This window comes from Helianthus annuus, chromosome 5 (genome assembly GCF_002127325.2).
Source record: "Helianthus annuus cultivar XRQ/B chromosome 5, HanXRQr2.0-SUNRISE, whole genome shotgun sequence".
NCBI lineage: Eukaryota > Viridiplantae > Streptophyta > Magnoliopsida > Asterales > Asteraceae > Helianthus > Helianthus annuus.
The window spans coordinates 140,104,732-140,120,476 of NC_035437.2; the positions used below are offsets into that span (position 1 = coordinate 140,104,732).

General features: G+C 37.8%; 1 protein-coding gene across 1 annotated transcript; it reads left to right on the forward strand.

The window, feature by feature from the left end:
* Positions 1–5,883: 5,883 nt before the first annotated feature.
* Positions 5,884–6,267, forward strand: LOC110942884. The gene has a single exon (XM_022184645.1). It carries the CDS (start codon positions 5,884–5,886, stop codon positions 6,265–6,267), a length of 384 nt encoding a protein of 127 aa, XP_022040337.1.
* Positions 6,268–15,745: the final 9,478 nt, after the last annotated feature.

Genomic DNA, 15,745 nt, shown 5'->3' on the forward strand with positions numbered 1-15,745 from the left:
TTGTTAATTTTAAAGATAAAGGACACCGCCTGAAACTTGATATATAGATAAAGGACAAAACTTGCAATTCACTCTATATTATTCTTTCAAAAATAAATATAAGTATCTTGTATTTTTCACCCGAGTTATGTATTGTTGTTCATCATTTCTTAACTCGAAATTTACACAAAAAAATCATCATTTCTTAACTCGAAATTTACATACTTAATATCAATTTTTATTTTGAAGAAATCATCATTTCTTAACTCAAAATTTACACAAAAAAGTCGTGACCTATACGTGTTTTATTATCGTTAGTCACTAGACTTGTATCGCACAAGTACAAGCCACCATCTTTTATGTATATGTTCTTTGTTGTTAAAAATAATTTATATTTTTAACTATGTGTTTTATTTATATTATTCTTTCAAAAATAAATATAAGTATCTTGTATTTTTCACCCGAGTTATGTATTGTTGTTCAAAAGTACATTTTAAGTTTGTAACTTGTCCAAGTTACATAATCTTTTAAGAAATATATTTTCATAAATATATGTTCTTGTATTTGTCTAAGCATGTTGTATGAGTATTTTGTATTTTTACTCCTTAGGAGTGTATAGTGTATTTTTCATGTCCTATTACACTATTACATACAATACATATTACATACACTTAGCACAAAATTTGGTGACCAATAAATATATATATTTTTCTCAAAAATATACATACTTAATATCAATTTTTATTTTGAAGAAATCATCATTTCTTAACTTGAAATTTACACAGAAATTAGGGAAACCTTGGTAAATATTTTTAGGTAAATTTTTAAGGATTAAGTTTCACCAAAACTTATATTTTTCTAAGTGTAAAAATATCTCAAAATTTTATAGAAATTTTGACATGGTTTCCCCTAAAAATGGAGGTTTCCCATGTTTTCAAAATATGCGTTTATTTTCTTTTAAAAATCATCACAAGCAATCATCAACTCATTCAACACTTACCAAGTGTCAAAATCAAATAATTTACACTACCTCATGAACTTGAAGTTTTTGTAAAAACTTGTAGTAACTTACCATGTTATTTAGTAGGTTGAGTTACCCATAAAAACATATTTATTTGTTTTTAAATCACACTCTTGAAAGATTTAGTCGTTTACAACTTGTAAGATGATTTTTTTAAAAATATTTCTTTTGTATTTTTCTAGTTACAAACATGTTTCAAGTCTTGTTTAAACACTAAAAATATGATTGGTTTAGTTAGAAAACATGACTTTGTAAATCTCATAAATAAACTTGGTTTCTTGAGAAAATTATTTTTGTAACCATCTATTTACAAGATTTGTATTTTGTTTAAATCATCTTTACATATGAAAACCAATTTCATCATTCAAGTTCATGAAGACATAAAGCATGGTGATCTTGGTTTTTCACAAGATCATCACTTTAACTTACTAGATCATGTGTTTAATCACAATCTAGTAGGTTTCTTATGATGTCTAACATCACTAACACTAGTAATCAATCAACAAGAAGCAAATAAACACAAATCAACAAGTATTCACATGTTTATAAGCTTATGTTAGAGATTTATGATTATGTCTTTTAGTGTTCATCATGTTTAACAATGTATAACATCTTTTAATCAACAATATATGAAGTAATAAGAGATCATGAGGGCCTCACCACTAGCACAAGGCTAGGGAAAAACACTAGAAGTTGTAGATGGCAAAAGTGATGGATAAAAGCAATCGGGAGAGGTCCTTCAAGATCCACCAGCTCTAAGCTTCCTTAATCACCTTCTAGCACCTTGTGATAACTTGGGATTGGATGATCAAAGTTGAATGAAGGTGGTGGTGTGGATGGTGGTTTCGGCCGAGATGAGGGAAGGGAGGAAGGAGAGTAGTGTGTTTTTGTGTGGGTGAAGTTATGAGGTCTTGATCCTCCATCTCTTACTTATAACCAATCTCTTCTTATTACCCATTGTATAACATGTCTCTAGAGTACATAGCAAGATCCTTAGCAAATCTTCATAAGACCATATAGAATCAAGGGAGATCTAGTGAATCAAAAGAAATCACAAGTGGGGGACCCACTTGTGACGGTTAATATGAAGGGGGGGGGGGGGGGGTAATGTGTAAGTTTGATGGTTAGTTAAGTATTCTAATTAGATTTCAAGTGATTTGGTTAGTGTTATAGTTAATAGATATTTTTAGTGGGGGTTAGGGTGTTCGGGGATCATAACTAGCTCAGAAATAAATAAACAATGCTTCTAGTATAATTTTCATGTTTCGGGTAGTGTCCGGTTGTTCGGTTAGATACCGGTTCGTTAAAGTGTCAAACTATTTCGTTTAGTGATCTTTAAGTACCCGTTTGTGACACTTTTAATTCCCGACACTTAGGAAAGCATTCAGGACCATTTAGTCATGGTTTTGCATGGTATAAACTTGTTACAATGCTGAATTTTGCTGAAATATATGAGATTCAGCATTTAAAGTGTGTTTCGGGTGCTTTTCAGTGCGTATTTTAGCTTCCGGAAAGTCTATATGTTAACCCTTGTATCCATACTTGGGTTCTAATGTATTTTAGGCGTTGGACCTACTCCTAGGCCCCAGTTCTACTGTCTGACTGACTTCTGCAGAATTGCTGACACAATGTGTCTTACCGGTGAGTTTACTAGTCTTTCTGACGCAACGCTATCATTAATGCATAAAGCAATATTTGTAATATAAAACGTGCATGAATTCACAAGTATAGCATGTAATCAGACAATGTTGACATTTAAGCACATAATTGCATATATTAAGCAATAATGAAATTGTACGGAAATTACCGATTTTGTGCCAGTTGTCGCAGTCTCCCCCCGTTAAAAGAATTTCGTCCCGAAATTTTGGCTGAGCTATCTCTCGCAGGAGTTTTCTTGAACAGGTGGGGGTATTTCTCTTTAAACTGATCTTCATGTTCCCACGTGTACTCGGGTCCGTGCTTAGAGTCCCAACGTACTTTAACAAGTTTGACACTGCTCCTCCTGGTCTTGTTGACTTTCCAGTCGGTAACCTCAACGGGTCGTTCTGTAAATCGGAGGGTGTCGTCAATATGCACTTCATCCGCAGGGATGATCACTGTTTCTTGGGTTGGACTCTTCTTGAGGTTGGACACATGAAACGTATCATGTACTCCGTTAAGTTCTTCCGGTAATTCCAACTTGTATGCCACGGTACCAATTCTTTCCAAGATCTTGAATGGTCCAATGTATCGTTGATTCAGCTTTCCACATTTTCCAAATCTTACTACGCCCTTCCATGGTGAGACCTTCAACAAAACTTTGTCTCCTACCTCGAATTCTAATGGTTTTCGTCTTCGATCAGCGTAGCTCTTTTGTCGATCTCGAGCCGCCTTAATGCGCTCTCGGATCTGCATGATTTTGTCGGTTTTCTCTTGCACAAGTTCAGGACCAACCATACGTTTGTCTCCAGCGTCTACCCAACATAATGGCGAGAGGCACTTGCGGCCATATAGAGCTTCGAATGGTGCGGCTTTTATGCTAGTATGGTAACTGTTGTTGTAGGAAAACTCAACTAAAGGTAGGTGAGTATTCCAGCTGCTGCCTAAGTCCATAACACATGCGTGAAGCATATCTTCCAACGTTTGTATGGTTCGTTCACTCTGGCCGTTTGTTTGCGGACGGAAGGCCGTGCTTAGATCTAATTGAGATCCAAAGGCCTCCTGGAAGGATTGCCAGATCCTTGATACAAAACGTCCATCTCTGTCTGAAATGATTGAGATAGGTACTCCATGACGTGCCACAATTTCCTTCAAGTACAGCTCAGCAAGCTTTCCAGTGCTATCCTTCTCTCGGATCGGTAGGAAATGCGCAGATTTTGTCAATTGGTTAACTATCACCCATATCATATCATGCCCCCTAGGGGTCCTGGGTAATTTTGTTATGAAGTCTATCGAGATTTGCTCCCATTTCCACATGGGTATCTCTGGTTGTTGCAATAGTCCGGACGATTTCTGATATTCAGCCTTAACCTTAGCGCAGGTTAGGCACTTTCCAACATAGATAGCAACATCGCTTTTAAGTCTCGACCACCAATAGTAGTCCTTCAAGTCTTGATACATTTTGTCCGATCCCAGATGGATCGAGTATCTCGACTTGTGAGCCTCATTAAGGATGTCTTCTCGAATACCGCCATAGAGCGGAACCCAGACACGCCCCTTAAAGTACAAGGTTCCCTCTTTGTTTGGCACCAAATTCTTCAGCATACCTCGGAGGTATTCAGCTCTACGATTCTCTCCCTTTAGGGCTCCTTGTTGGGAGTCATGAATGCGTACAGTGAGGTTCGTCCGAATAGTCATTTCCAATGCTCGAACTCTTAGGGTCTTAACCCTTTCTTTTCGGCTTAACGTGTCTGCTACAACGTTTGCCTTTCCAGGATGGTACTTAATCTCACAGTCATAATCGTTCAGCAGCTCGACCCATCGTCGTTGACGCATGTTTAATTCCATCTGATCAAATATGTGTTGTAGGCTTTTATGATCTGTGAAGATTGCACATCGAGTACCATATAAATAATGTCGCCAGATCTTCAAGGCAAACACCACTGCGCCTAGTTCCAGGTCGTGAGTGGTGTAGTTCTTCTCATGAACTTTCAACTGCCTTGACGCGTAGGCGATGACCTTTTGGTGTTGCATGAGCACGCAACCCAGACCTTGACGCGAAGCGTCGCAGTATACCACAAAGTCTTCAGTGCCTTCGGGTAAGGATAGTATCGGTGCATCGCATAGCTTATTTTTGAGCAGTTGGAAGGCTTCTTCCTGCTTGTCACCCCAGTCGTACTTCTTGTCTTTCTGCGTAAGGGTTGTCAGCGGTTGAGCTATCTTGGAGAAATTCTCGATAAATCGTCGGTTATAGCCCGCTAAGCCCAAAAATTGTCGAACGTCTGTTGGGGTTTTGGGGGCTTCCCAATTCTTTATTGCTTCAATCTTGGACGGGTCTACATGAATGCCCTTCTCGTTCATAACGTGACCAAGAAACTGTACTTCGCGAATCCAGAATTCGTATTTTGAGAACTTTGCATAAAGTTTTTCTTTCTTCAGTAGTTCCAGAATGGTCCAGAGGTGTTGCTCGTGCTCTTCTCTCGTTTGCAAGTAAATGAGGATATCATCGATAAATACAATCACAAATTTATCGAGATATGGTTTGCATACGCGGTTCATTAGATCCATAAATATCGTTGGCGCGTTTGTCAATCCGAATGGCATCACAAGGAACTCGTAATGCCCATAACGTGTTCGGAATGCAATCTTTGGTACGCTTTCCTCTTGAATCCTTAACTGATGGTATCCAGATCGAAGGTCGATCTTGGAATAGTAGCTCGATCCTTGCAACTGATCAAATAAGTCATCAATCCTCGGTAGTGGGTACCGATTCTTGATTGTGAGCTTGTTTAACTCTCTATGTTGTAGACTATGTCTCAAAATAGGCCGAAGCACAAGCTTTGCCCACAAACGATGCTAGGGTAGTTGTGAGGTTCTTAAAAAGTTTATTTGCCCGATTTGGTGCTCCAAAAGCACTAATCAGTGACCGAGGAACTCATTTTTATAATGCATAGTTAGAACGAGCCTTGTCCCGTTATGGTGTTCATCACAGATTGGCTACGCCATATTATCCTCAAACGAGCGGGCAAGTGGAGGTCATAAATCGGGGTCTGAAAAGAATCCTTGAGCGGTCCATTAATAACAACTGCAAGGATTGGTCGGATAAGTTAGAAGACGCTCTGTGGGCTTTTAGAACAGCATTCTAACCTATTGGGACCACACCCTTTAGGTTGGTTTACGGAAAAGCATGTCATCTACCTGTGGAGCTAGAACACAAGGCATTTTGGGCCTTGAAAACAGCAAATATGGATTTGAAAAGTGGAGGTGAAGCCCGTTTTCTACAAATCCACGAGCTTGAGGAGCTAAGGAGTCATGCCTACAAGAGTTCTAGCAGATACAAGGAACGAGTCAAGAGATTTCATGACAAGAGGTTGAGAGACCATAAGGATCTCCGTATAGGAGATCTCGTCTTGTTATATAACTCAAGAATGCGTTTATTCCCCGGGAAGCTAAAATTCCGATGGATGGGCCCGTACACAATTAAGGAAATATTTCCGTACGGGGCAATAACTATCGAAGATCCAAACAGGGCAAGTTTCAAAGTCAACGGTCATCGTTTAAAACTTTACATCAACGGATCGATTGACCCGATGGAGGAAATTCTCGAACTCCACTTCCCGCACGCTTAAAACAAGTGTGGGGAAAATGAGTCTAGCTATCGACTCGCTGACAAATTTAGCAAGCGTATTTTCACGCGCTAACGGTAATCTTGTAAATATTATTTTGCTATATATTTCCTAAATTCGTTAATTTTTCGGTTTTAAACGTAGGTACATACGAGCTCCATCCATAACTTTTGGAATTTTGAAGTTGATTAATTGATAAAATATATGAAATAGTGCAAAAATGGAAAAATTGGGTGAAATTTCGGAGTTAAAAGCTTACTGTAAAAAAATAACCCAAAAAGGCCAAGGTGCCGCACGGTCGTGCCAAAAATGGCATGGTCATGCACTTCGTAATCAAAATAGGCCAGAACTCGTGCACAGGGCAGTCATCGGCTCGCACTACCGTGCGGCCTGATGCACTACCATGCAACCCGGAAATAACAGTCAAACGAGGAGTGCGACTAAGATCGGCACGGCCGTGCGGCCAACCGAACGACAGTGCAAGTAAAAATATGCACAGTAAAAATAGGGTATAAATACGATTTTGCAGTAAAAACCTATCACTATTTTGAAACCCTAGCAGCCGCACGGGAGTTCCAGGTCGCCCCCACCCAAAAATCAACCAATTTTTGCCTCGATTTCGCTCTAATCATCTTCCAAGATGAACCACAGATATCTCTAGTTCAGCGAAAACAAAATGAAAGAACGTCCCTGTATTGCCAGATTAGAAGCTTTATGGAATAGACGGGGACAAATCAGTGAACAGAGAAGGATCAACTGGGACACTTTAACAACCCTAAACCAAGAAGAAAGGCTATCCGACATGATGTCGCATCCGATGTCAAGATTGTTCAACATTGCACGACCCGTATACCTTGAGCTAACATTGGAGTTTTTCGCATCATACACTTATGACAAACCAAAAAGCAAGAATCCAGACTTTAAGAACAAAGAGGCGATACAGTTCAGGTTGGGTAAAAAGTGGCATAAGTGGTCAGTTGCCAGACTTGGGAGAAGATTGGGAATATACTCAGCTGAAGACATTGATTCAGAACTGTTCACCAATATCTACAAGTTTGATAATGAGCAGGAACGGGCTAACTTTTGGGCACAAGTGGCCGATGGACCACCTTATGAGGCTAGAAAGGCTAAAGCCTCATGACTACGAGACCCGCTTCTTAGGGTCATTCACCAGGTTATGAGTCACGCTATTTGTGGACGGATGGACAGTGCAGGAAACTGTCCCACTCCGGATCTTCTTTTCTTATATTCCATGGTGAATGGAGTGCACGTCAACCTCGTAGCTAGAATGGCTGAATTTTTCGTAAACAGCGCGGGGAGAACTACAAGCAGTGAAATCCATGGTGGTGAATATGTGACTCAGTTGGCATACAACTTGGGCATTATGACGGATGATGTAGTCAGTGGTCTCACGATGGTTCATGTAGGAGGAGACGTAGATATGCGATCTTTGAGAGCGATGGGTCTGGTAGTGGATACAGACAATGGCCCGAGGCTAAGGGGTCTAAATGGAGAAATATGGGATCCGCTACCACCACAGGACGAAGATGTCAACATGGAGGAGCATCAGGTCCTAGAACCACCACCACACGACCAGCCACCACATGATTAGCTAGAGCACGAACAACACCAGCACCAGTATCAATATCCGCCAAACCTCCAGGTATACCTTCCTACCCTGAGATGTACCAGCAATTCCAGCATATGCAGGTTTCTCAAGACACTATGAGAGCCGACCAGGAGGCTATGCGGGCAACTCAAGACGCTATGAGAGCCGACCAGGTAGCTATGCGGGTAACTCAACACACGATGCGGGAGGAAATATATACATCTTCGGAGGGCTACAAAGCGTATATCATAACCATTTCGGCAACCCTCCACAGTTTCCGTTTGGAGACACAGGTAACTATGGGGCGGGTTCATCTGGAACACGCCACCATGATGATGATGATGATGAGGAGTAGGAGGAGGAGGAGGTAGGGCAGAACAATTCAGAAACTGGTGTTTTATCTTATTTCTATTTAGTACTTTATTTGGGATTTTTAAAACTTTATGGTTGTTTTTAAATGTTTTAAGTAGTGTATTTGCTATGTTTGAATAATGGATATGGTTTAGTTATCTAACATTTTGATCAATTGTAATGTTGACTGCTTTAGCAAGTAACATACTTGGCAGATTCGTAAAGAATGCACACAGAGTTGAGACGAATTCAATCAAAGTCTACTCAAACAAGTCAACTCCAACTCTAAGGGAGTACCTCTTGCCCTTTTCACATGATTAGTTTAGCTCTTGATAATTGCTTAACTAATATGTAGTTCACATTGGGGACAACGTAAAATTCAAGTGTGGGGAAGGGTTTAAAAAGTTTTAAACTTTGTTGTCCTTAATTGTTCTCATTTCTGTATATATTTTCGGAAAATAAAACAAAAATGATCAATTGTGTTCTTTAGAAAGCATCAAATTTGATAAAAACCAACAAGCCAAATTGATTTTTGAAAAAGATAACTAAAAAGCGTGATAAAACAAAAAGAAAGACTTGCATGTTTATCTTTATATTTATACCCATTCCTTCCGTTTACGTGAGCATATTTTTTGAGCCTTTACAGCTTTCTTGCCAAATGCTTCTTTGTTTTTGCGGAAAAATGAGTGAGCCGGATGTTTTATGTAATTTAGAACTTGTCATTTGTATACTTTTCAAAACCATGAACATGTGAAATTACATAGAAATGATAGAGGCATTTAGGATACCCCTTTGTCAGCCTTTTTCTTTGTTCATATTCCACACCCAACACTATCCATTAGTTCGCCATGTTGAGCCTATTTTTCGTATTATATGTGAAATTACATAGAAATGATAGAGGCATTTACATACACATTATATGTATGATTCAGAAATTTAACCGAGTGTGTGTGAACATTGTGAGAAATGTAAAGATTTGCATGCTAAGTCAATCAAATGTAGAATCATTGCTTTATAGTTATCCTTTCATATATCCAACAAAGCTTGTTTGTTTTAAATCTTTGATGATGACTTTTTGAAAACCAATTTGACCACCAAACAAATTAGCGACTTTTAAATATTCAGATTTGATTCCGTGTTTTATTTTAAGTTTGCTTGAGGACAAGCAAAGTTCAAGTGTGGGGATGTTTGATATACGTTAAATTATGCATGTTTTTATACCTTAAAACACTTCCGTTTTAAGCGTTTTTTACCGAAAACACGACGTTTAGGTACCAAATTCGGTACTTCTGATAAAAAGAACAAAAATCTGATGAAAACGGACAAATTCTGATGCATTTCTGATAAAAAGAACAAAAATCTGATGACTGCCAGGTGTGGCACGACCTTGCCATCCATCGGCACTACCGTGCCGATCCTTCGATCTCGGAAGCACTACCAGTGCAACAGCCAGTGCCGATCTATTCCCGGGCCGCACTACCGTGCGACCCGCCGCATGACCGTGCACCAGCCAGACCATGATTTCTGATGACATCGCACTACCGTGCGACCAACAGTATGACCGTGCCAATTTGGTGACCGAGACAACTTGTCCACTAGTCCACTTGGCTGACTCTGAATCAGCAAACTGACGTCACCCGACAACACCTGTCGCACGACCGTGCGACCCGGTGGCACGATCGTGCGAATCACAAAATCCTCTATAAATACATCTATTCGCTACTGGTTCAAATGTTGGGTTTTTCTCCATGTTTCTGGGCGGTTTTTGGGTTCCGAAGCAGTCCTGATCTGACCCATTTGAAGCTTAAAGATCGAGTGGAAGCATAACCGATTGCTTGTTTATGGTTCAATTCCTTGTTCTTGAACATGTATTCTGATCATTTCTACAAGTTATGAGCTGATGTTAGTTTAGGTTTAATGTAGTGTTATGTAATAGTAGTTATAAACTTGTTTCTCGAATAATCTTTATGTTGTAATCTTGTTTGTATGAAACTTAGTACTTTTTCATGCTGAATCTTCATGATTATATAATGAATGTTTCATTGATGTTGAGTTCCTGATTATGTTTGATTATCTTGGATAATGAATCTGTGGTTAGTGGGATAGTAACTATTTTTTATTAATCACTTATTTGTAGACTTTGTTTACACCATGAAACCAGACCAGGGTATTGGTTTTATACAAGATATATCTTATTTTGATTAGGAATGCTTTCTTACACGTAAGGGTTCTAACGAATTCTATGGTGTTGATTACATGTTCTTGAATGTGGTTTATTATCCTTGTTTAGTAGTTTTGGTCTGAAATTCCTGACATGGTAGATTTGTGTTTAAGACTTGTAAAGGTGAAACTGTTTGTTATATGATCTACATAATTGCTAATCCTCGTGGCTGTTTTGTGACTATCGGTATTGCTTTCGTTGAAAAGTGAGGTTAGGAATCCAGACCCGGTAAATAACCTATCTTTAAAGGTTCGCATGAATAAATATCAATAGATCGCTAGTGAATGATTTTAGGTGGTTAACGTGTGACCATCGCGTTAACTTTCCGAAGAATCATAATGCTAGAAATAGATCGCTAGTGAATGATTTTAGGTGGTTAACGTGTGACCATCGCGTTAACTTTCCGAAGAATCATAATGCTAGAAATCCAGACCCGGTAACTAGCTGTCTTGCAATTGGAAAATTGATTAAGTGCTTTTGTGACATATGTGATATAGATAACGTGTTTAGGATGTTTGTGAAACAAGATGATAGTCTATTTATGTTTTAGTTATAATTTAGATAACTTAGTTAAACAATCATTCACCTATCCTTTTATCTGACAAAATAATGACGAAGATTTAGTACTTAATAACGCCCGTGTTCCATGGATCGATATCTGGCTCTTACCAATACTTTGCTACATATATGACGGGATACACTTGTCCTTTGTTGTGTGTGTTTTAATGTTAAGGTATAAACCATTTTTATGAATATAAAACACATTTCGTTGCATGTGAAAATACTGTAAATAAATGTATATAAAACATGTACGTCATTTGCACATTCAATCTTCATTGCTTCGTTAAAATTAACAAGGCGGTCTCGGTTGCATATTTTAGAGAGACCTTTAAGTACGGATCCTACAACTACATTTGGAACAAGAAGTCCAATAATCCGTTCATTATCTATTGTTGTCTAAACAATATGAACGCACGCAACGAATTTGACAACTGTGACAGCTTATTATAAGTATAAATCACCTCCAATCCTTTCCCATGTGTGATCTCTAATACGTTTCTCGGGTTCGCATTCAACAAAACACAACAAAAAATAAACTTCAAAAAATCAGTGCCTTGATACGCACCTAATATGACACATGATAAAAGTGCTTCTTTAGACAATCTGGGATTATGTTCCGCAAATTGGGAACCACATATTCGTGTGTAAAAGCTCGGAAAGATGACCGAATAGAGATCTGAATATACCCTCGGTATTTGTTTACCACATGACACCTGATAAAAGTGCTTCTTTAGACAATCTGGGATTATGTCTCGTTTTAACACGCCGCTTAAATCTCAGTTATGTCTCATTGCATTATGACAATATTGACAGGGGTGCTACTCTTTTCTCCCACTGTGCAAACTTGAAAAATCTCACCATAACACATTGTAGACTGGTGTGCTTGAATGGTTTTAATATATTTCATCTTGGACTATCTAGTCTAATACCTGAAAATGGATATGATCGTGTCAAGATCTTTATCTATCATGTCATCGACCAACTGATCGAAATCCCTTTTGTTTCTCGGGTTCGCATTCGACACAACACAACAGAAAATAAACTTAAAAAAATCAGTGCCTTGATACGCATCATATAGGCCTATACGATGCGTATCAAGCCTGTCGCTAGACATAACCAACACCTGTTGTAGGATCGTTTTCAGACCCAAACGAGTCGATCAGAATAGTTTTTGCTCAATACGAAAGGCGGAAACAGACGTATCGAGTTCAATTCAGCTAGAATATCACATTAACTGTCTTCTTTATTGATTTGACAAGGTTTTACAGCGAAACGACACTTCGGCAGCACTTCGGTTCACAAGCCGAAAATATACAAATGACAAGGCACTCAAGGTATTTATAGGCTGTTTAATTCCGCACGGAATCACTTCACGCGAAATTAGGTTCCAAACGAGATTAAGTTTCATACGGAATTACCTGGTAATTTCGTGCGGAATTACCAAATGGTAATTTCGTGCGGAGTTACCTCCCAGCCCATTTCTGACATTTTCTCGTACAACGTGCCCTGATCTATCTATCTAAATACAAGACTCGATACAAGACGAAGTCGACAGACGCATGCACTAACAGACTCCCCCTCAGATGTTGACGAGTTGTAAGTGTCGAGTCTTCAATCTTCAGTCTTTATTAGCCTGCTCGAACTCTTCCAAAGTATCTAACAATGTAAAGCTTCCTCAAATCTCTCTTTTCTTCTTCATACTATCATCCCAAGATCTCGATCTGGCTCTTATCTCTCTTCAATTCTCTTGATCAGATCTCTTGATTCCATAAGTTCATCAGCAGCTTGTGTGAATATCAGGCTTCCAGAATCATAACCTGGCTCTTAACACCTACAGACTCCCCCTTTCGATAAACTGGGATCGCAATCTGTATCGTGACCTGGTTCACACTCTGCCTTAGGAATCGAAACCTGGCTTTCTCTAAACACAAGCTCCTCAGGATTGACTGACCCAGCTCTTACTCATTCCTGCACAAACTCTACCTCACAATAAATTTCACAAATTTATAATTTTGACAAATTTATGTTCTCAGCTTACCACTTGTAAAATAACAACTAATCAAGAATGATTTTACAATGTTAGTTTCTGATGAACCACTTGTAGGAAAAACATTTTATTTCAAACAAACTCCCCCTCACAGATTGTCCATCATGTTTAGCACTTGGAATTTTGAAAATCAGCTTTTCAACATCAGTTGTCGAAAATCTTTTTGTATTTTTCAAAAGTTTATGCTAAAACACACAAAAAATCTTTTTTGGAATTTTTATAATGAAATGCAGTAAAGAAATATTAACAGACAATATTTTTGTGAGTTTGTGTAAGAGGATTATATCAGTTATTGAGACAAATCACTAACACCGTTAAGTTTTAGACATTTTAAGCTCTAAACAATTCACTTAGATTGTCAGTATACTGGTCCATTTAAATTTTCACATAAAGTTCAACTGTTTCGAGATACGAGATTAGTGTTTTAAGCACTTAAACTTATTCGCGTGTCCCACTACTCGAATATACTCCTGAATCCAGATCCCAATATTCAGTCTTATAGGTGAGTATACCTAGATGATATCTGTAAAGGGTTAAATGCGAAACCGTGAGAGCTCATCATGTGCTGTTGAATAAAAGATTCTCTAAAGGGAACACACTAAAAGACGAGCCGTCATCTCTTTGCTGAACGGAAGTTCTGACCTTAGCATTTTTCAATGTTTCATCATTTTTTGTAATAAGGGCGATGCTATATTTCAAGCAAATGCAAAGTATTATACGGGGACTAGGCCATTGCTTCTGCAAAATCAGAAGTCCCTGGATAATACCCCAGATATCACTAACTATAAAGACCTAGTATCTCAGAAAGAGGGACCTTTCAAATAAGATTTCGGGGGTTACCCATATATCCAAGAAATGTTCCCCACGATATAAGTAAGTTTGAATTTTATGTTTATATCTCGAAAACAATCTACTTAATGTATAAAAACCTACTGGCATATCCACAGTGAGATTGTTTATCACATTTGACTTTTCAATTCTTTAGCGTGTTGTGATAGTCCACTGATGTACTATCATTTCCTCTATTTTTCGACAAAACTCATTTTTCATTTTATCATGTTTTTGTATTTTTCAAATTTTCTAATGTTTTTGGATTTTCTGAAATTTCTTACTCCCCCTAAAATTAAAAACATTTAAAGAAAAAAAAACTAAACAAATAACATGACAACTGATACGAATTGCTTCAATTCGCCATCCACTTGGCATAAACAATCAGAACTCCCCCATACAACAAACTATTTTCCCATTATGATCTCAAAACACTTAAGTCTGTTTTAATCAAAATGGTTTTTCCGGAAAGTTAGTTTTGTTGATTTTACAAACCACTTGTAGGTTCGGGGTTCATCATATTGTTCTTTCAATCACTTGAAAAATTTAACAATTTTAGATTTCATCATCAATTACCACTTGTAAAAAAATCAAGTACAACTTAATGTCCCTGATTTACCACTTGTAGGTCAAACCAATCAAACAAGATACAAAGAATGATGCCGATTCCTGTTCCACTCTTACCAACCTGGGAGCTCCGACAAGTCAGGTTTTTCAATCAAAGAATATATCCACCCAAGCCTGACCAGCCTTGGGTGATTCCGAGTTACCAACACTCGGTTTCTTACCTTCCATCTTCTTTACATAGTATTCCTTTACCCACTTTGACTTTTCTGTCAATCATTTTCCCGAAAATATGTTTCACTTTGGGGTTAAAGGCCTTTTCAACATCAAATTCTTCCTTCTCAGAAAAGAATTGATTTGAAATCTCAATTTTTCCAACTTTTTGCTTAAAATTTTCAGTTCTCAATGGTGGAAAATTTGCATCATCCATTGGCGGAACTGACTTCTCACATTTTGAATCAAACTGTGGCTCCTCGGACTTTGTGGAATCAGATTAATCGCTAGAAGATAGCTCCTCTGATTTTGACAAACCAGAATCACTGCTAGAACTTTCATCAGATTTCTTAACAACCCACTTTTGATTATCAAGATTAGCTTTTCTCTTGTAAAACCTGTTTGAACATTCACCAATTTCAAATTTGAATTTTTGAAAATTTTTTATCTTTCAATTGGTGGTTCAAACTCAATTACTTTTTCTTTCAGTTTAGGAGACACTCCCTGTTTTGATTGAATTGCCTTAGAACAATCCTTGGCAATATGACCAACTGTGTTGCATTGGAAACAGGTTCTCGTTTCTTTCTTCTGAACAGCTTCATTCTTTATTTCATCTTGCTTCTTCGCAAGGAACTCTCTGTTTGATTGTTTCCAGAATGATCTTTTCATCTCTTCTTCCGAGCTTGTTCCTGAAACAAATACAGTTTTTGGTTTATAATTTTTCTCATTTTTATAATTTTCTGGTGGAGTAAATCCCATACCTTTCTTTTTGTAATTACCGTTATGGTTTGGTTTCTTTTGAAAACCAGAACTGTAACCCTTTTTCTGGTTTTCTCTTTGTTGAACTCTTGAGGTGTATTTTTTAGGTTTTTCAGAAAGATTTTCATCTTTTATTTCAGAAATATTAATTTCTATTAGTTTGAAAACCTTTTTTATCATTTCTGACTTAACACCTCTTATTGGAAATTCCTCATCAGAATATAATTTGTCAGAATCATTCAAAGTATATGCCACTTTGAATGTTTCATCATTCAAATTAGATTTTGATAACAAGAATTCTTTATTGTAAAAACTCTTTTTCCCTGTT